General features: G+C 35.5%; 1 protein-coding gene across 1 annotated transcript; it reads left to right on the top strand.

Annotated features, from left to right (window-relative positions):
• Positions 1-231: 231 nt before the first annotated feature.
• On the top strand, positions 232-20,613 carry LOC133528676 (lysM and putative peptidoglycan-binding domain-containing protein 2). Its single transcript, XM_061866140.1, has 4 exons — positions 232-464; positions 563-849; positions 13,961-14,185; positions 15,351-20,613. Exons 1-3 carry the CDS (start codon positions 294-296, stop codon positions 14,166-14,168), a joined length of 666 nt encoding a protein of 221 aa, XP_061722124.1. The 5' UTR covers positions 232-293; the 3' UTR covers positions 14,169-14,185; positions 15,351-20,613.
• The last annotated feature ends 263 nt before the right edge of the window (positions 20,614-20,876 follow it).

Raw genomic sequence — 20,876 nt, 5'->3', positions numbered from 1 at the left:
GCCTACGGTCCCTCAAGAGTAATTTAGGGGTAAAAATAAGTAAGCCTGGCAACACAAAAACAATTACACGTTGTGTATATTGGTAGCATTGCGCCTACCCAACTTCATTAATATGAACATTAACCAATCACAATGCTTCTTAAGGTGGTTGCAACACAGCCATTGGTCAATTTTATTTGTTGATCACAACACTTCCGATTATTGCCAACTTCCGATTATTGCCAAGTTGTGTTGTCTTGTCTATGTATTGTCAGAGGAGCTGTCATTTATAACAATTTAGAATACGTCAAAAAATGGAGGAGGAACGTCTTTTCGATGAAAGGGTTTCAATTAGAGAATCAGCTCGACCCCTAAAAAAGTATGGTAGCACTTGCAACCACATGAAAAGGCACGAAGAATATATTAAACATGTTATGGCTAAAGGTGATACGTTGCAAGGGATAGCTCTAAAATACGGTGTAACTGTAAGTGCGAGACGATCTCAATAAAAAGTGTTATTATCTAGTTTGTATTTAAGGTCTTAAATGGTTAATTAAGTGATTGTGTTCTCGGTTGGTTTCAGACGGAGAAGATAAGGAGAGCGAACCGTTTGTTTGCGTCGGACAGTTTGTTTTTGAGGGAATATCTGTTGATTCCTGTGACCAAAGATTCTCCTTTCTACGAGAGTGGTGAGCGGGTGACCGAGCCCGCGCCGCCGAATCACCGCGCCTCGATCGCGGGCATGCCAACGAGGGACTTCTCACCGGGCAGTCCAGACGAGAAGAAGAGTTTCGACGAGTTTCTGAACAGGGTGGACTCATCACTGGCTGATATTAAGAAGCATGTTGAGAAGACTAAGGAAAATAGTGAGTAAGTATCTGAATATTGTTTATGAAAGGAAAATATCATTGCTTACTGCAAAAAAAAAATGCTATCTACAAGCAACATTAGTTATTTGGTTTGTAGAAGCGAACAGGTATATTCTGCAATGCAGAAATTGTGTGGAACTTAATTTTTATGCATACAATTGTAGCACTTGATACTCCTGGGCTTAATGAATACAATCAGGTGTTACTTTGTGGAAATCTATATTAACTAAAACAAAACATATTACTTTGATAATCCGCAAAAAGATAATGTGCTAGTCAATCAGTGCTAACCAGTTATACTTACTTGCGTATTATTACATGCAATGAATGTACACACCCTCCAAACGCAACCCACGCCACCGCACCATGTTTCGGTGGTTTGTTGTTATATTTTTTTGCTTTCTTATTTGGCAGTGGGAGGGTGGGAAAATTAATTGCATATAAACATACACAAACTGATTATGTCTTTAACTAATTATGTTATTTTATTGAATTTATATTTGCGATTGTAACTCTGTTACTGTTGATGATTTTTATTGCTTGCTTTTAAATTGCATCTTGATGTGTAGTGCCCTTGTATCCTATTTCTACAACATTTTTGTAAAATGTCTACAAAAGTTTAGGTTTCGGTCAAAACTGAGTCAAAACAGAATCTTTGGTTAAGAACATGTGACAAGCAGGGGAGCGGGCAATTGGTGGATAGGCAAGTAAGAGTTTTGCAAGTTTGCAGCCTATATCAGATGGTATTTATTGTTTTAGGTAGGTAGGTTTCTGAACTATCGAATAAAAAAAACGATACTCCTGCAAATTTTGGTTAAAAAGAAATAGATCAAGCAGACAAACCTTTCTTGTAGGAGAAAAAAAGGTATACTCTTCTCATTGTTTAGTGTTTTAGTACTGTCATTATACTACTCCTTGCCAATTCCATGGTGACTGTAGTGTAGACCAAACTATTGATTTGTTTTGTGGTCCATTGGTGACGTCACTGACAGTTACAGGCAGTCGATATTAGACTGCCGAGTAGAAGAGTCATACTATCTCTGATGAAGTGCTTGGAACCATTGGAAATACATTATATCATATGATTTACCGAGATAAATACAGTACATTATAAGGCAAATAAGAGTTTTGCAAGTTTGCAGCCTATTTCGGACAGTATTTATTGTTTTAGGTAGCTTAGGTTTCTGAACTAACAAGTAAAAAAAAAACAATACTCTTGCAAATATTGGTTAAAAAGAAATAGATCAAACAGACAAACCTTTCCTGTAGGAGAAAAAAGGTATACTCATCTCATTGTTTAGTGCTAAAACACTACTGTCATTATACTATTCCTTGCCAATTCCATGGTGACTGTAGTGTAGACCAAACTATTGATTTGTTTTGTGGTCCATGTATAGGTTGACTCATAAGAGCTGGTCCAAGATTTGTACTCAACAGATAAAATTCTCATGTAAAATCCGTGCTAGCTTTCAACACAATATATTTTAGAAAACAAGCTGGTTTCTACTTGAACTTACTTAATAAACTCTGCAATATATTACGTAGTGCTTGTGTAAATAATTCAGAACTCTGATACCACAATGTGTGTAGGTGCTGATAACAGCTTTATTTGACTTTTGGCGGCTATTTTCATGCAAGATAATTTTATCTAAATGCCTCGTATTGCCACACACATTATTAGAGTAAATTGTGTTTTAAATGTTCTAATGTACACTCACATAACGTGTTAGGACATCAAAAAAAGAAAATGTTAGCAATGGCTAATAAAATTATGTTTTTGGTAGTGTGTTATAGATGTAATCAGATTATTATCTTACCTAACCACATCAATCACATCATGTAATTTTTAGCGAGCAAGCAAGCTTTTGTTTGTAGAAACATTATTTGCTTTTTGTAAATTGAAATGGCTAATAATTAACACCGTATTTGCATTGTTATGCTAATACAAATGTATTGTAATACATAAAATTATATGAACGGTATATCACACATCAGTCTTTATTAATCTAGCTAAAGCTAATAAATATGGTACGTTTTTTAAAAACTAAGTCAAAAAGTGATACCTACAGTACCTACCTCTATCATTTTCTGGTACTATAATAAAATTAATAGACCACATAAATTAAAAACCTTTCAGTACTTCCCCCATCAAAAATATATTTGAACACAACTCTCTTTTCAAAGGTAAAGTTTGTGTTCAGATATTTTTAAACAGTTTGTAGGTACTTAAGGAACACGTCGATATCTCGTTACGCTTATTTTTCTCTCAGGTACCGGCTAATCTTTTTTTGCTGCTAGTAGGTACTTTTGTAGAAGGCTGTATCTTAATTGGCTCTATAGGAGGAATGTTTTTGCGATCTCGTGACTGCGAAGTGCCAAGGTCGCACCTGCACCGCACTGTTACGTAGGTATCGCAACTTTCTACGGGTCACACATGACTTCATACTTATTTATATCAACAAAGATTATAGGGCTTTTACGACTTTTGCATTTAGGGTGTACACTGTTTGTTTGTGTACATGAATGAATGTACGCATTTGTTTCTAAAACGGTTTAAACGATCTTGTTGCGGTTAATGGCATCGAAACGATACGTGATTTAACAGTAATTGTTTGATTAAAAAAGTTGGACATGTAATAAATGAATACATGGGATGAACTTTTTATACTTGTATTATAGAAAAACACATTAAATATGACTTGTACAACAGGGGGCCTACCGCGAAAACCGAAATTCGCAAATTGCGGGGATCTTTCTCTTTTACTCTCACTAAAACGTAATTAGAGTGACAGAAAAATGCCCGCAATTGACGAATTTCGATTTTCCCGGTAGCCGTCCAGGCTATGGCCGTGATCGTCCAAGAAGGACATTGAAGGAAAAAAAGTGTTGCCAGTAATAATTAGGCCATTGACAAAATTAAAATACAATTTAACTTTTTGTTCTTGAACATAGTTGGGGCGGCCAGAATATGTCCAAAAATTAAAACATACAAATTGCGTAACATATGCCTAAAAAATAACTTAATTATACTTGACGCGGCCAATGATGATCCCTATGACAGTTCATTTTGTATGGAGTAACTGCCAATAGGCGGGTCCACACAGAGCGAGCAGACGTGCGAGGCAATTTCCTCACGCACAAACAGGCCAGTGTAGACGTGCCTCGGCCGTGGCGGTGCACACAGGCGAGGAAAACGCGCGCGCGTATGCTCGCTCTGTATACGCTCTGGGTACACAAGCGAGCAAATGTTTTTGGCCTAATGTCAAATGTTTTTGGACTTTTTAGGGTTCCGTAGTCAACTAGGAACCCTTATAGTTTCGCCATGTCCGTCTGTCTGTATGTCTGTCTGTCTGTCTGTCCGAGGCTTTGCTCCGTGGTCGTTAGTGCTAGAAAGCTGAAATTTGGCATGGATATATAAATCAATAAAGCCGACAAAGTCGTACAATAAAATCTAAAAATTTAATTTTTTTTTAGGTTACCTTCCCTACACGTAAAGTGGGGATGAAATTTTTTTTTCGCTTCAACCATAGAGTGGGGGGTTTAGGTTCAATGTCATGAAAAATAGCCTAGTTCATTTTAGATTCCATTAACTCTCAATGATCTTTACATTCACACCCTGGCGGGTGTTGCGTGCGTCCCGTAGCACGGACAAGAGCAGCACCTGCTCGGTGTACTCCTTACATCTCATTAAACTATCAAGTAAAGAAATGAAACGGAATATTTTCGGTTTCAGTTTTTGCACGTGCCACTTGCTTTCTTTAAAGCATATACTGTAGTGGAAAATATAAGCAATTGGCAACTGTTTGTTGCGTATAAATACTCAAGTACCATTTTTGATATAGTTGACTACTATTCGTAACCTTATTCCAATGAGATAAGGTCTATCAATGGTCAGTTAAAGTGTGTTGCTGTTAGCAGGTATTTTATTATACATACTATTATATCCTTGGGAAAATTACTGGATCCATATACATTGCTTTCATATCAAACGTTTATACTTAATGCAATGGTTCATGAAAAGTCGATGTTTTATATTTTCTAAAGAATATTTAAAATGGGTGCTATCATTTAATTTGCTCGACGTCAAGTAATAATTGCTACTTGTATTATGTAATGATACTAATGATAAGTACTAATTAAGTAATGATTGCATTTATGTATCTTAATTGGAGTGCGTATAAAATGCTCTTAACTTGTTTTCTCTGGCTATGTTTGTATGTCTGTACGCGACAACTGATTTTGACTATCGCTTAAGGCCCATTTACACATTGATTAGAACTTAGTGCGAGTTTATACTGTTGCCACTAAACGCAAGTAGTACATGTATAATCTCGCACAGCTCACACTAAACCCTAATCAATGTGTAAATGGGATTTTACACTATGTACCTGAAGTTCTAAACGTTTATTTTTCAACGGATTTGAAAAAAAATATTTTTTCAGCCCCGAGCTAGTATCGATCTGAAATTTCACACAAATCTCCTTTGTAGACCCAGAAATCATAACAAAAATTATCAAGAGTCTACCGCCCCCGGAACTACCCCTTTGGCTTAAAAAGCTCACCCCTAAGACTCAAAAAAATACTATTAAGCCTTATATCGATCTGAAAATTTACAAAAATTTTCTTTGTAGACCCAAAAATCATAACAAAAATTATCAAGAGTCTACCACCCCCGGAACTACCCTTTTGGCTTAAAAAACTCACCCTTATATCGATCTGAAAATTGACACAAATCTTCTTTGTAGACCCAATAATCATAACAAAAATTATCAAGAGTGGACCACCCCCGGAACTACCCCTTTGGCTTAAAAAACTCACCCCTAAGACTCAAAAAAATACTATTAAGCCTTATATCGATCTGAAAATTTACAAAAATCTTCTTTGTAGACCCAAAAATCATAATAAAAATTATCAAGAGTCTACCACCCCCGGAACTACCCCTTTGGCTTGAAAAACTCACCCCTAAGACTCAAAAAAATACTATTAAGCCTTATATCGATCTGAAAATTTACACAAATCTTCTTTGTAAACCCAAAAATCATAATAAAAATTATCAAGAGTCTACCACCCCGGAACTACCCCTTTGGTTTAAAAAACACCCCTAATACTCAAAAAAATACCTTTAAGCCTTATATCGATCTGAAAATTTACACAAATCTTTGTAGACCCAAAAATCATAATAAAAATTATCAAGAGTCTACCACCCCCGGAACTACCCCTTTGGCTTAAAAAACTCAATTTTTTGAGTATTAGGGGTGAGTGGTTTTCAACCAAAGGGGTAGTTCCGGCGGTGGTACTATTGATAATTTTTATTATGATTTTTGGGTCTACAAAGAAGATTTGTGTGAAGTTTCAGATCGATACTAGCTCGGGGCTGAAAAAATATTTTTTTTCATTTCCGTTGAAAAAAAAACGTTTAGAACTTCAGGTACATTTTTACACTTTGTTCTTGGAAATTATTACACGATTTTAAAGGAACAAAACTATCTCAGTTTGGCCTGCTGAGTATTCAAAATTATCTGGTCGCCCTCACCATCTTATTCTCTTAACTGAAGTGTTGTACTTAGATCTTGAATAATAACATATAACATGCATAACGCATGGATTATATTGCATGTATAACGGGGAGTGCTCTAAGGAATTATTCGGATTAATCCCTGCCGCTTCATTCCGCCATCGCTCTACGCGACAACATTTTCATCTTCACCACTTAAATGGTCAGCGGTCTTCAACAGTGCGTTTCTCCAGAACCAACCTGCCTCGCTAAACTATGGAAACCTCGTTTGCATCCCATATAAAGAAAAAAACCAAGCCCGCTTAGCTATTGCTGCTTACAATATGTGTTTATAAAACGAAGCGCTAGTTCAGTAAATCTGAGTCTTATTAGATCTATCATTGAGTTAATATTTCGTCTTGCTCTTATACCTTTTACATCTTTTTTCTCAATGATAGACTAAGTAGGTATTTTTTCCGAGACTGCAATGAAACACTGATAACCGGGGCCGATAAACTGCGCCAAGTTTACTTCAGTCAGTTGGCGCCTTATCAAGTGCCTTGAACGGGCCAGTCAATACTCCAATAGGTCATCTTTTACTTGCAATCATACCATTAGAGCGAGTTAAAGGCCTCCACGCGCTAGTCATCGATTTTTGGCGACGGTATTTTTGACGTTAGCTTTACTGTAAAGCAAATACTTAAAAAGTCGAAGCTTGACGCGTTTATAGGGTTACTACGGTTACGGTGGCCGCATTTCTCTCAGCGGCTGTAAGGTTGTTGCAACTACTGAGTAGTATAAATTAAATGCGATAAGGTAAATTAACTATATAACTAAATACTACAGTGCATTACTACATTATAGCGCATGTGATAAAACACGATCGTGGCTTAATGCGATTAGGGAAGAAACCTACAGATAAGAAATACTGAAACATCCATTTAACAGACCGAAAAAACATATTCGTAAATTCTAAGCATTTTGCTGCAGCGTAGACCTTAACAAGAGGTCGTTAACTTACTAGTCACGTCACGTGTAAAACTAAATCATCTATGTTGACATTGCCTCATGCAAACAATTCTATTATTATAACTGTTCAGATAGATAACAAGATTAATACGATAAGAGCCACTGCGCCGAACAACAATGTGTTTAATGCATCTTTTAAATTCTGGCTTTCTTGTTTTCTCAACCTTTGAGAAACATTTGTCACTACTATCAAATGTAGCATGCGCTGCGGGTTGGTAGACACTATCCCCCTTATTCATAAACGTCTACTAAAGTTGCAAGCCGCTAATAATCGTTTGTCCCTTTCCGACGTATTGGTATGATGGAAAGGGACAAACGATTATTTGCGGCTTGTCAACTTTATTAGACCTTTATGAATAAGGGGGTAAAAATACTACAGAGTAATAGAAATGTAGAGCTAGCATTGCAGAATGAATATCATAGCGTTAGTATTTAAAACCAAATTAGCTTGAACCGTGGATGGATCAACAATTAAAGTCTGTGATCGTACGTGGCTTTGACAACACGTGCTTCTTGAAAAATGTTGGAAGAACCGACATGACCTAAACAGATGTCGGAATAAAGTACCTACGCCTCGCCTAAGTTGACACGTACTAGATCCGTATAGCATACAAGCTTATCAGGCTTCTCTGCAGGTAGATGATATGACAGTGTATAATTTCTTTAAGGTTTTGAAGTACAAGGATCTTAATCGAATCAATTTAAAGTTACATGCGCATAGCATGTGATATTTACTTTCATTTATATATAACCTATTGGAACACCTAGACCCGTTTTCCTTAGAACAAAAATCTGATGATGTAGTTCCCCGTATAATTCTCTCAAATATTTAATTAAATATTAATGTGTTTGGGTTTTTAGACTGACTCATGTAAATATTTTGCCTTTGGAAGTCGGTTGTCATATGTTTTAAAGTCAGTCGATGGGTTTTCATTTTGCTTTCTTCTGATTCATTGGTAATGTCTGGTATAAATGCAAAATTAACTCTGAATTTCTTGATGAACCATTCGAACCTAGATTGTTAGTCTTAGATTTTCTTTCCCTGTGTCTAGGGGATAAAGTGAAAATGCCACAGCGTCCACGTGGACCAAGCGTAGTGTGTTATGTGTTATCTATATATAAAGTTAGTTAAATTCTAATACCAAGCTTCGACCAGCTTCGTGCAAGCCTTATTAAAACTCAAAACTATTTTAATAATACATACTTCCATACTTATCGTATCATAAATCGATTGCGATAAAAACACAATAACATTCTACTCGGCCACGGGATGCGGTTATCATAAAAACTGTTTGCGAAACGCCACTGGTCTTAGTTAAAGTTTGTCGAACCCGTCTTACGTGCCTCTATTGTTTGCCTTTAATGCTGGCCAGCTCTTTTTAAATCGCTTGTGAGGAATAGACCAAAGCTCCTAGTACGTTCCAGGGGGCCTACCGCGAAAACCGATATTCGCAAATTGCTGGGATCTTTCTCTTTTACTCTCACCAAGACGTAATTAGAGTGACAGATAAAAATGCCCGCAATTGACAAACTTCGATTTTCGCGTTTATAGCCCTGAAATATTCTTTGATAATTTGGTCATGAGAGGTTTTTTTTTATTGAATTATGGCTTAGTTTTATATTTTCATCCAATCATGCTTGGATGGTTTTGTTTTTTGTGTATGAGTACAGACACTTCGATTAGATATTTTGCGTTAAATTATTTTCTATACATATAACTTCTGGATCGCATTAAAAAAAATATAAATCATTATATTCATCATCATCATTATTTTAGCCTCCATTCGCCCACTGCTGAGCATAGGCCTCTCTTCGTGTACGCCACTTATCCTGGTCCTGGGCTAGTCGCATCCAGAAGTGTCCCGCGATTGATACCCACCCAAAGAGACTATTGGAATCATGATATTAGAAATCAATATCTACGCAGAGCTTAAACAACTAGTACGTTATGTCAGCAAAAGCTATTTATGTTTTTACCTCGTATAGCTCATCAAAAGTAGTTGATTGTGCGTTATATTGTGACAAAGCGTGTGTAACAATTAATCACGCCGGTTTTATTATCTGTCTGTTATCACGATCGTGATGTGGTGCACGTTAATTTATCGTTAGATCGGTCACCTCGTCACATTACTCAAATGAAAATTCTCATATCAATAGATACAGTTGATAAGGGTTTATCTATTTATTACTTCTTATGATAATGAGTCTGTAATTACATTTTTAAATTAAGAAAGTCACTGCGGCTATGAACTGGAATGAAGTAAGGCAAAGTATTTTACATCTTTTTGTCGATTCTGAAGAACTGAGGTTTTCTTTAGGGACTACTCGTACAGAAAAAGTAGTGTACAGGTTTTTTAAAGAGTCGGCAACGCGCTTGATACACAGTTGCAAGCGTCCATAGGCTACGTTGATCGCTTACCATCAGTCATAATCATTAATCATTTATTTGCTTGAAAAGGGTACAGTTACAAATGTTCACGTTTGTTGTTGTCCTCCTTATTCAGCTGTCCACATACAGCATGCAGTTGCAAACAATACAATTGTATAAACAAGAATATAAAAAATATGCCTACTTATATATGCTATTACACTTATTACTAATAAAATATCCACGTCTATATACAAGATTGTCCACGTGCACACGATTACTCCTAAATTACATAAGTCAAAAATTTGACAAAGAGACTTATGCGTGTTTTACCATTTACAGGTATTATTGTTATGGTTTATAGAGATAGGTACCTATTTATTTTGATATTGCCAGGCATTCTGGGAAAGTTTCATCCGCTTCATTATCTTGACCACACGGTAGTTGAATTTACTATAGGGTCGTCAAGCATTTTGGGGCTTTCTATACGTACCAGAATGGGTAATTATAATACTTACTCGTATACTCTGGCACTCCCAGTTATCAGTAAAAAAGTCGCGAAAGCCATATTTCTTTTGAGGATAACCCTTCGCTCCTGCATTTTATAAATTTGGCTTTTTTTTATACTGACAAGCTGAATGTCTTATAGTATAAATGTATATATTATTATAAATTCAGAAAAAAGTCCGCTTTCCATAATGATGTCGTTGAAACTGGTCGAATAATTATTGTATCTTAAGCATATCTTTTGTAATTCGAAAGAGGCGACGGTGAAAGTAAAAATGACTAACCATACACAGAAGTTTTTATTTTTATTACAATTACATAAAACAACGGCACGATACAGGGCTACGATAAATGAAAAAGAATAATAAAGTTTCTCTATTGTGGCTAATCGACAAATCGTTCTAAGAGAAAAAGGCCCTTAATAGTGAGTCTCCTTTTACTCCAAAACAAATTTTACTCGCGACAATAACAGCCTACCATGCTATGCTACTTTTTCTGACAAGAATACAAATGTCCTTAAAACCCAGCCGAGCATTAGGATTGGTATAACAAAAACAAAAGCGGTACCTAATTAATTGCTTCACGTTTTTACCTTAGTGACATTTGCGGGCTGCCTTTTGTTTTTACTGCACATGTTTTTCGTGTAATGTAAATAATGAAATACTTAATAATTACCGTTGTTGGCGTCTTTCGACAGGCCATTCTAACATCTAGGGATTCAGACAGGCATTTTAACTGCTGTATTATCTAGCCAAATTAATGGCTAAGACACTACTAATGTAAATGTAGGTCAGACGAGGGGCGTCGCATATTGTCGTCCGTGCCAACCGATGCCACTTGGTTCAAATGTCATATGACGTTTACTGTACCAAAAGTTTGCGTTCAGATTATAGGTCATTTCTTATAATTCAATTCAATATATATTTATTTCAGACCAAATTAGAGTCCATATTTGTTAGTTAAGCACAGTAAAACCTACTTATATCTATGTTAGTTAATCCTAATTCTATCTTAATAATAGGTTATTTACAGTCATGATGCCGAAAACTAAATAATTTTGAAATGCTAAACTTAAGTATAAGTATTATAAGTTACATACACGTGCCTCAAAAGCTGCCACATACGGGTAAAAGTTGGGGTTATTATTTAAGGCCATTATGGAAATGCGTATTAATATTTGGATTTTATCGCTCCAAGCTCGTGTGTTGTATTCTATAGGTACGATAGTTGTTATAGATAAGTTAGGTTAAAGGGCACCTCAAATATGAAATTCACGCGCAAATAACTGAACGTAATGCGTACTTAATAGTACATTCATAAAATATTTTACAAATAAAAACTAAAACAAACGCTTTTACCGACTGCTATTGATACTGTTTAAATACATTTAGATTCACATTTACATACCTACTTTTTGGATATACCAATTTTCAAATGAATCAAGCCATCGCCAATGGGTGAAAAAAAGACACACGATTCAAATGTCTTAATCAATGCGCCGGTCGGTGTGCCATTGTGACACCAAATAAAACTTTAACTGACGTAAAGTTATGCAAATATTTATAATTTTATTTACGGGTTTTGAAGACGCGTTCAGTGTGATATCAACAGGATGTTCCCTGACACTGATTGATAAGTAAACACTCGGATTATAATTGTAAACAGCGAAGAGCTCTCAACCTTGCCAGAAAGCTCTTGAAATATTTCTGGAGCTCACTTTAGGGAACTTTAAATAATATTTCGATGATTTCTGAAATGTTTTAAATCTGGACTTGAGTCATACGCGTTGAACCAATAGTAGTAGCTGGTGCCATTCGATTAGATTGAATTTTGTGAATACTAGGAAGTGTAACTTTCAAATAATCAGCTGTTCTATCCTATGCGCTTTTAGATTTTTAAGCAGTACCGTGACTTCTCGGTTGCAAATATTTATTAGTTAATTGAGATAATCACCATTATTTTGTACCTTAATGTCATGGTTCGGCGCTTATTATTAATCAGAATATTTGCAGAATCAGCTAAACCTGATTTTTATGTCATGAATATTTTTTTTCTAGACTTCTAGAGGTCACATACGTACTTGACGGACATCTAATTCATTAAGGACGTATGTGAGTACTCCAAATAGTCCAAATATTATCTTAAGCTGTCTATATAACACTTGTCTTTTGGTTTACGGGGTAGAAAAACATCAAACTAGTTAGCGACCCCAGACCTTTAGTTACGTCTTTATTGCTATATTGCTGATACCCTTTAATAAACAGCACTGCTGACTCAAATATATTTTAGTATGAATAGTATTATGTACAGATTTCGTCTGCTTCTTCGTCATAACGAGGTATAAACAAATACTTCCGTTTATATGTAACAAGCCGCCTGTAGTTGTAAGCAAACGAAATCACGAGGTCTTGACGTCACACCATCGTAACAATTGAAATACAAAGCGTTTGTGAGCAAACTTAATTTCACATATTAACGTATATCATTAATTGTTAATATGTCAACGCAGTTTAAATAATGAAAAGAAAAGGTATTATCGATGCATTATAGTGCGACGGGAAATAATCGTTTACTTTAAGCAATTCAGAATCCAACCTTATTCTGTACAAAGTAGAGTTGAAAATAGCCTTTATAATATCTGTCTAGCGGACGTCGTGAATGGACAATTTGTCATTTGTCCGCCACTTTAATGTACTTATCACTTCAGCAGACCCTTCTCGTGAATAAACATAATTGTCCTTTCTGGAGGAGAAGCATTTTAACCTGGAAAAATATAGCTTCACAAGCAGTAACACTAGAATATGTATGAAATACGTATATCCCTTTTATAACACATTTCTTACCTAAGCGGAGATATTGGTACAGTCAACTGCAAAAATATGTATCGAAAGAATCGTCTCATAAATATGGTACTACGCTCTTATTACACTGGAAGAAGATGCTATGGGACATATTTTTGAGTAAGATGTGTACACCCATATTTTTACACTTGACTGTACCTATATATACGTATACTAAGCTATTAGGTATGACTCATGCGTTCGGTGACTTGCGGAATATACTCGTTAACGATATGGGCTTAACTGCTTCGCCGCTGCTACTTACTTTGCAATATAAAATATGGAAAGAATGGAAAGTAACTTCATTATATAATTGTAATATATTAAATGAAGTAAAATTGAATACTGTCGTTGATGTTTATTTAAATCTATATTATATAAGCATTAGATTTCAAAATAAAATATCCCTCTATTGACATAAGAAGATTCTGGAGGAAAAACCTGTAAGTCACCCAACGCAGTATGACTGAGCAAAAGTCATCCATCACTTATGTAGGAAACTTTATTTTTACCTTAGGGTAATTTTTTCCTTATGTAGCATCATTCGCATTTCAGACCAGAACGCGTAAATTCAAGTAAGCCGTTTATGTAAGGGTAAATTAACTCCCGAGGAAATTAACGTCTGCCGGAACTATTGTAGTTTCCTTCACCGACCACTATTCGGTATCTTTCTTGTCAGCAAAAACACCTAGATAATGCTATTAGACGACATTTTACACAGGACAAGACTTTTAAAACTCAGTAGGCTCATCTTAGATATGCTTAGATATTCTTGTGAAGTGCCTCGTTAAGGTGGCGTTTACCTGCAGTCAATATAATTCACCAGTCTAATATATAGCTGTAGTTGCTGACTGTGCTATCTATCACTTTTCAGATTCGTGAAGGAGCTTGAAGATGGATTTGTGCGGCATCGACCGACGGCGCGACTGCGACAGTCGGCGTCACTCGGCGCGTCCAGCTCGTACAATGAGATCATCCCGCCACCTTTGCCGCCGCCGCCTTCCATGCTGACGCAGGGCCGCCGCGTCGACACGTCGCTCAAGAGACTGGAGCGGACGCACGAGGACCTGTTCCAGTTGTAGCGGACGAGACAGCGCAGGTAACACACTGTCCGCGTCAAGCTCGTACAACGAGATCATCCCGCCGCCACCGTTCATGCTGATGCAGGGCCGCCGGGTCGACACGTCGCTCAAGAGGCTGGAGCGGACGCACGAGGCCCTGATTCAGTTGTAGCGGTCGATAGCGCAGGCCGGCACTTATTTTACAAGGGGACAAAATTGTTGTTTAACCCCTCGTGATTATATTAATTGATACCCATTATTAGGTAGTAGCTAACTGATTAAATATAGATGTAAAGAACTTACTTTTTTTAAGCAGGTAATGGTGGGCATGGTAGGCAATGTTGAGGAGGTTTACGGAAGAAGATGACGAAATTCATTATACGCGATATCATTATTTCTAATGATTTTACTTCATAAATGTGTCGCTTAAGTTCAAACTCAGATAAATCCCTTCGACCCTCTCAGGAAACATGTACCCTATTACCTTTACTTAATACTAAAATCGCAAAATCTGACAGTTGGATTTAACCGAACCGAAAGTTTGTCAATTTAACTTTCGGTTCGGTTAAATCCAACTGTCAGAACTGGCTGCGTAGCCAACATGTCAATCGTTTACGCTCCGTAGCGAACGAACCTCAACTGTCAATGTCACCCTAATATGGAAGAGTGATAGAGAGACACAAAGCGTTTCGTTACCTTGGCGCAAACGATTGTCACCTTGGCTAGGCACCCAGGACTCAACTTTTCCATCGATTGCTAGACGCGGTCACGCTGGTGACGTCATAATTTCTCCTAACAATTTAGTTGAAGTTGGTAATGTCCTTAAGCGATGCCTCCTTTATTCGCGACGTGTATCTCATACTCATATCTGTTATTAGACTCTGTTGTTATGAATTGTAAACACTACTGTTCTTTTTTGTCATCAATGGCATCATCCCTTCCCTTTCGGCAGTGCAGGAGGTTCTCACTTTCGAAAGTTTATTTGAGTGGTTGACTGGTTGAGAATGCCTTATTGCATTAAGACCGCCATTTGTACTTATAACTGTTTGTGCAATAAAATTTAAATAAATAATAAATAGATAAATGGGCCTGCTGTGGATATTCGAATTTATACGGAAGTGGCGTGATAAAACCTTAATATGAACCCAGTAACTCATTCGTCGACAGTTCCACCTATAAAGTACATCTTCATGTGTTTTCCAGATATGCGCGTTTCCAATGAGCCCGCGTCACGCCGTCCCCGTGGCGTCACGTGACGTCATCGTTGAGCGTCACGAACTAGCTCGGTGAGTTGCACGTGTCAACGTCGAGTGATATTAGATATAATATAACGATGAATAATATCAAATGTATGATCTGCTTACATAATAAACATTGTGTGAAAAGTTACGGACTATTGCAATGTGTCGTTACATGATCATACTTTTAAAGGCACGTTCACATTAGGTACTACAGCTATGTAACTTATACGTTTTATTGTTATATTGTAAATCTATGCAGGAACCAAATGGATTTCAGTTATTTTACAATGAAGTTTACAAACATCAACTTTCTGTAAATTTATTAATTTTATTATGTTTTATATCATTTTTTAATAATCAATGCCGGTTGCGTGGTTTACACTTGTCGGAAATCATAACATTATTTCTATTGTATTGAATTATTGAAACGATTTCAATGTAGGTCTGATTCATGTATTGTTAGATAATACAAAATACCTACAGTACGATTATCTATGGGCACTGAATAAAAGTGGACATAATGCATAAACAACGCACTACGGATTAGAATTAAAACATATTACAATATTTTAAATTAAGGCCCACTACAAAGACGTAGAAGAAACAACGAAATCGAACTGGCACATCTACCACCTCTTAATAATCAATACAAGTTTAAATTGACTATTTATTTATAAATATATTATATTTAGTGAATAGTGTTTATAAACACTCAATTGAACGCATTAAACAAAACTCTAAAGATAATAACTTATTTTTTAAACAGTATGGCATTTCTAAAAGGGTAAAATTAGCGTACTTACTATTAGCATTGACATGTTATACTACAATCAGATTCAGTTGAAAATTACCCTTAGTAATTATTGTATAATTATAATTTGAAGTATATACGTTGTGTCCGTGTAACTATACATTCAATTTAAAAGATTTTGTATAGTCATATTTCCATATCAAGCAACCAATACCAAGCGTATGTGCAATTGAAAACTACTTTTGTTCAAACACTATAGCAACAAACATACATTGAATAAAATTTAAATGGTACATTTTACCTTCCATGTGATTCTTATCAAGATACTCGTAAAAAGTATACATATATTATGTATAGAAACTTATTAACCTTAATAGAAAAGAAATAAAGTACTGACTTAGATAACTAATATAGGCAAACCCGCTTCCAAATATGGCTTGGTAGCTAGCACTGGATTGTGTTAAGTGTTGTAATTATCAACGCGATGTAAAATTAAACACGTAATATACGTCGCAGTCGTTTTTATATTGTTAGTGTGCAAGTTAATATGACAGCTAATCCCTGTTTACTCTTTATTCTGTAACTAAAGTTTCTATTAAAGTAAAAACTTAACGAAAATATCATGACCTGTCATCAGAGCCGTGGGGGCCATTTTCCGGATATTTTATTCCATACATAATCGGAATATGTCTTTATAATGCAATATAAATATCACAACTAATTTAAAAAATACGTGTTTTGATTTTCAAACGAAAAAGTGCACTCTTATTGAGACACCGTCTACTTTCTAAATATTTTTATATCGATTCTCTTTTCCTTTTGTTTAAATTATATACAAAATTGCAGGCATTTTGAGTGCCTAAAACACTGTTTACCCTTATTAATCTACCACACATAAAATAGGTATTTACTGCGAAACTACAAAAAAATATAATTAACTTGTATCGAGTGTCGTACATATAGGAATAATAACTCAATACTGAGTTGCAGCCTATTTTATTTATCTCTGTATCAATTGGTATATTAGGGTGGTATTCCACCTGGCCAATTTCTTGGTCCAATGTGTATTAGCGTCTCACATTTTGCTTAATGAGGGAGTGAGACGCAACGTACTTACATTGCACCAAGAAATTGGTCAGATGGAAACCCTTAGATGGGTAGGTATAAGTATGTTAAACACGTTGTATGCAATAAGGCACTAATTTTGGTATGATTTAAATTAGATGTCTTAGTCAAAGTAATTGTACGTATGAATGTTTGTATATATGATGTTGTGGCTATATATATGTTCATAAATAATGTACAGTTTTGTTAACTATGTAATATAATATTATTTTATTTTCTTGCCTGCATATCACTATTTATTAACCCTTTAAATTGCTAAATGTACTCATATAAACATACTTGCATGCCCTCATTATCTAGTTCATAACATTTTTTTAAATTGTAAATAGCATAATTTGTTACAACAGACGTGGCAGTGGCGAAGTGTATTTGTCGATTCACAAGAGCTGGCACGAATGAATGGATGAATGAATGAATCAATGAAAATATCTATGTGTGTATATACCAATAAAATGGTGGCTACAGGTGACCGATACAAGTGTCACTCATACAATGAAATTTTCGTTCATTTCATTCGTGCCAGATAGTTACGATTAAAAATATCCGTGCTCAAATGTGGCCTAACGGGCTACGCTATGACCTTGCGCGCCTATATTTCGTCCTTTATAAATATCTAATGAGCATATGAGCGCTAAGACAGATAACTAGAAAAGCGATATGTTAATCTTTTATTTATGAAAATATATTAACACTTCGCCATTACGCCTCTAATAGTACCTACGTGAGATGATAGAATGTCCTTTTTACTGTTTACCGTTTCGTGTGTTCTATCCGTCAATCAATATGATATCTAGAAAGTAAGTGTAGAATCTTACTTAAACAATTGACAATATGAACTCCGATTTTAATCAAAAGCTTAAAAATATACATATGAAAAGGCGAGGATAACATTTGTTGACAAAGCTATTCCCGCCAAAGATGATATATATTTCCCTAGTTAGCTAAATCAGGGCAGCAAAATAACCTATGATCGTACCTAGTACATATATATTAAACTGTTATACCTTAAAGTTATTGTCACAAGCTACAAACACCTCTAGTATTAAAATAATCGAAACTATCGAAAGGCAATGTTTTAAAAGTTTTAAATTCTTGTCTTTGTAATATATTACGTGTACCAAGGATTTGATTGGTTTTGCATCCTATAGCTAGTAGGTATTCGTAGAATTATAAGTATTATAACTGAGATTGAGCTTGCACTTTGCCTCTCACTGAGTTCAAAACATATAATCCGAAACCGTAACTACACTATTTTGCGCATACTGGCTAAAGGGATTAAAGATAATAAATTATGTTATTTCCATGTCTCTCTTTTGTGCACCGAACCCAACTTTTGCTAACCGAATCGAACTTTTGTGAACCGAACCGAACTTTTGTTAACCGAACCGAACTTTTGTGAACCGACCAACTTTTGTTAACCGAACCGAACTTTTGTGAACAATTATCATATAAAAATCGCCAAAATTACGCACATAGGCAATATTTACGCTCTTTTCGTTAAAATCACTCGCGCTTTTTGAACATTGTGTGTTCCGATGTGTGTGCAAGTCTTAAAATTTCAGTGCCTTGTGATAGTAATAACTTCCAGCTTATAAAAAATGCATGCATTATGCGTTTAGCAGCTAATTAGACATAATTTATAAACGAAATATAGTTTAATAAAGTACAGATGTAGTGCATAATAGTTTTCCATTGTATTTTCTCGTAAACGTCCGTATTTGTCATGCTAGTTCGGTGAATGTCAGTACTTTTTGTACCAAGCAAGACTGACTCAAATAGCAAGACACGTTGGACACAATGGAAAATAATTACACACTACATCTGTATATTATGGTCTACGAATTAGCTCTCAATTAATTGGTATTGTTTGTATAAGATCAAATACATCTGTAAATGCCGAGCGTAATGATTACCCGTAATTATTGTTGTACCAATCCTCGTATTTGGTCTCTTTGGTGTTAGATAGATAGATAAAATCTTTATTCAACCACAACTTACATGCTTTGTGACACAAACAAATAACAAGAGAAACAGAAAATTGACAAGAGACAAAGAAAAAGTAACATACAATTTGACACTAATATCAATAACAATGTATTACGTGTCTTATTTTTAGATTCGTAGACATATTAGTAGAGGGACATGTGTTGTGGTACAGCATAAATGCTGCGGAGACCACAGCGCTGATCTTCCGTCAGAACCTTAAAACCTACACTAATAAACGACAACCTAATTTCGTGTTAGCTTCTTCACTGCCCATGCCTTGTAAATGTCCGGGAAATCATTGTCCCGTATTGAATGACATAAATACTAATACAACTACCTATGTGTTCTCAGAGATTAACTACGAAAAGGAATGAAATTAGGTTGTGTTTTAATTTGTGAACTTCGGTTGTGTTCGTTGCGAATTTCCTACTTTTCACACTTGTCTCGTAATGTACTATTTTTGGAACTTTGGCTCGACTTTATTTTTGAACTCGACTGTACCATTTCAGTTACTTTAGGCAAATATTCATTGATTGTAAATATAAGGTGTGTAAAGTCTAAGACAATTCGGGCTTCAAATTTGACGGCTAATGCAGATGTCACTGTACAATAAACGGTACCTTTGGCTGCAAATATATATAGCGCCGTCTAGTTCGGCGGCATGAGTTTTTCTTAAACTTTATACCTCTTTATATCAATAACTCTGTGGTAATACCTTAGTTTCGTACACAGGTACTACGCGCACACTAGCGTCTTTTGAGCGTCGGCGTCTAGTGAACGCTATGTAAAATGGCGTCGTTGCGCAGTTGCGCCAACGTTGCGTCTAGAAGCAGTCATAGAGTTAACTAGACACCGACGCTCGGGAGTCTGTGGGGTGGGGAGGGCCCTAATTGTCGAAATTGTCAGTGTCATTATGGGTCTTGGATTATTTTGCGAATTGGTAGTTAGGAACAGTTACGTAAATTCTTATCCAACTGATACTGTCACACACTAAGGCCACGTGTGTATCGTGTTGTGTGTACCTATTGTCAAGTCGCTAAAATAATTCAAATATTAAGTATTATTTGTGTAATATTTCGAAATGACATCAAATGATCTTAATAACAAATAGTCATGTTTATATTCCTACTTGTATAAAATTAGTGTCCAAGTAAGTTATTCACAAAATTATGTTAATGCACAATCGGAAGTATAATATTGTTAAATTAATAAGAAAATGTAAAAAATCGATGTATTTATTGACGAACAATGTTATTAGTTTTATTTGCCTGGTAATTTAATTTAGCTATTGTTTATAAATTGTATCTGCTTACGTTAATTTATGCTAGTTGAGCTTTAAATAAAACATATTTTATTACACGTTTTATAAGAGTTTTATTGCCACTAGCAAATACGTCTAAAAAACAAAACCTTCCAATGAAACAACAAAATTCAATTGTAAAAAATTTATTGTAAATAAAAATATATTGTATGTACCCAATTTAACGTAAAATATAATTCGTTTAAATATCTTAAAATACCTATTCTACTTTAAACACATTTATTAAGTAATTGATTTACGTATCTATATTTACAACGAAGAGATAAGGTACAATTGTTAAATCGTATAAGACCTATTAAGAATTA

The sequence above is a fragment of the Cydia pomonella genome, chromosome 19, assembly GCF_033807575.1.
Source record: "Cydia pomonella isolate Wapato2018A chromosome 19, ilCydPomo1, whole genome shotgun sequence".
Lineage (NCBI taxonomy): Eukaryota > Metazoa > Arthropoda > Insecta > Lepidoptera > Tortricidae > Cydia > Cydia pomonella.
This window is presented reverse-complemented; position numbering and strand designations above follow the sequence as displayed.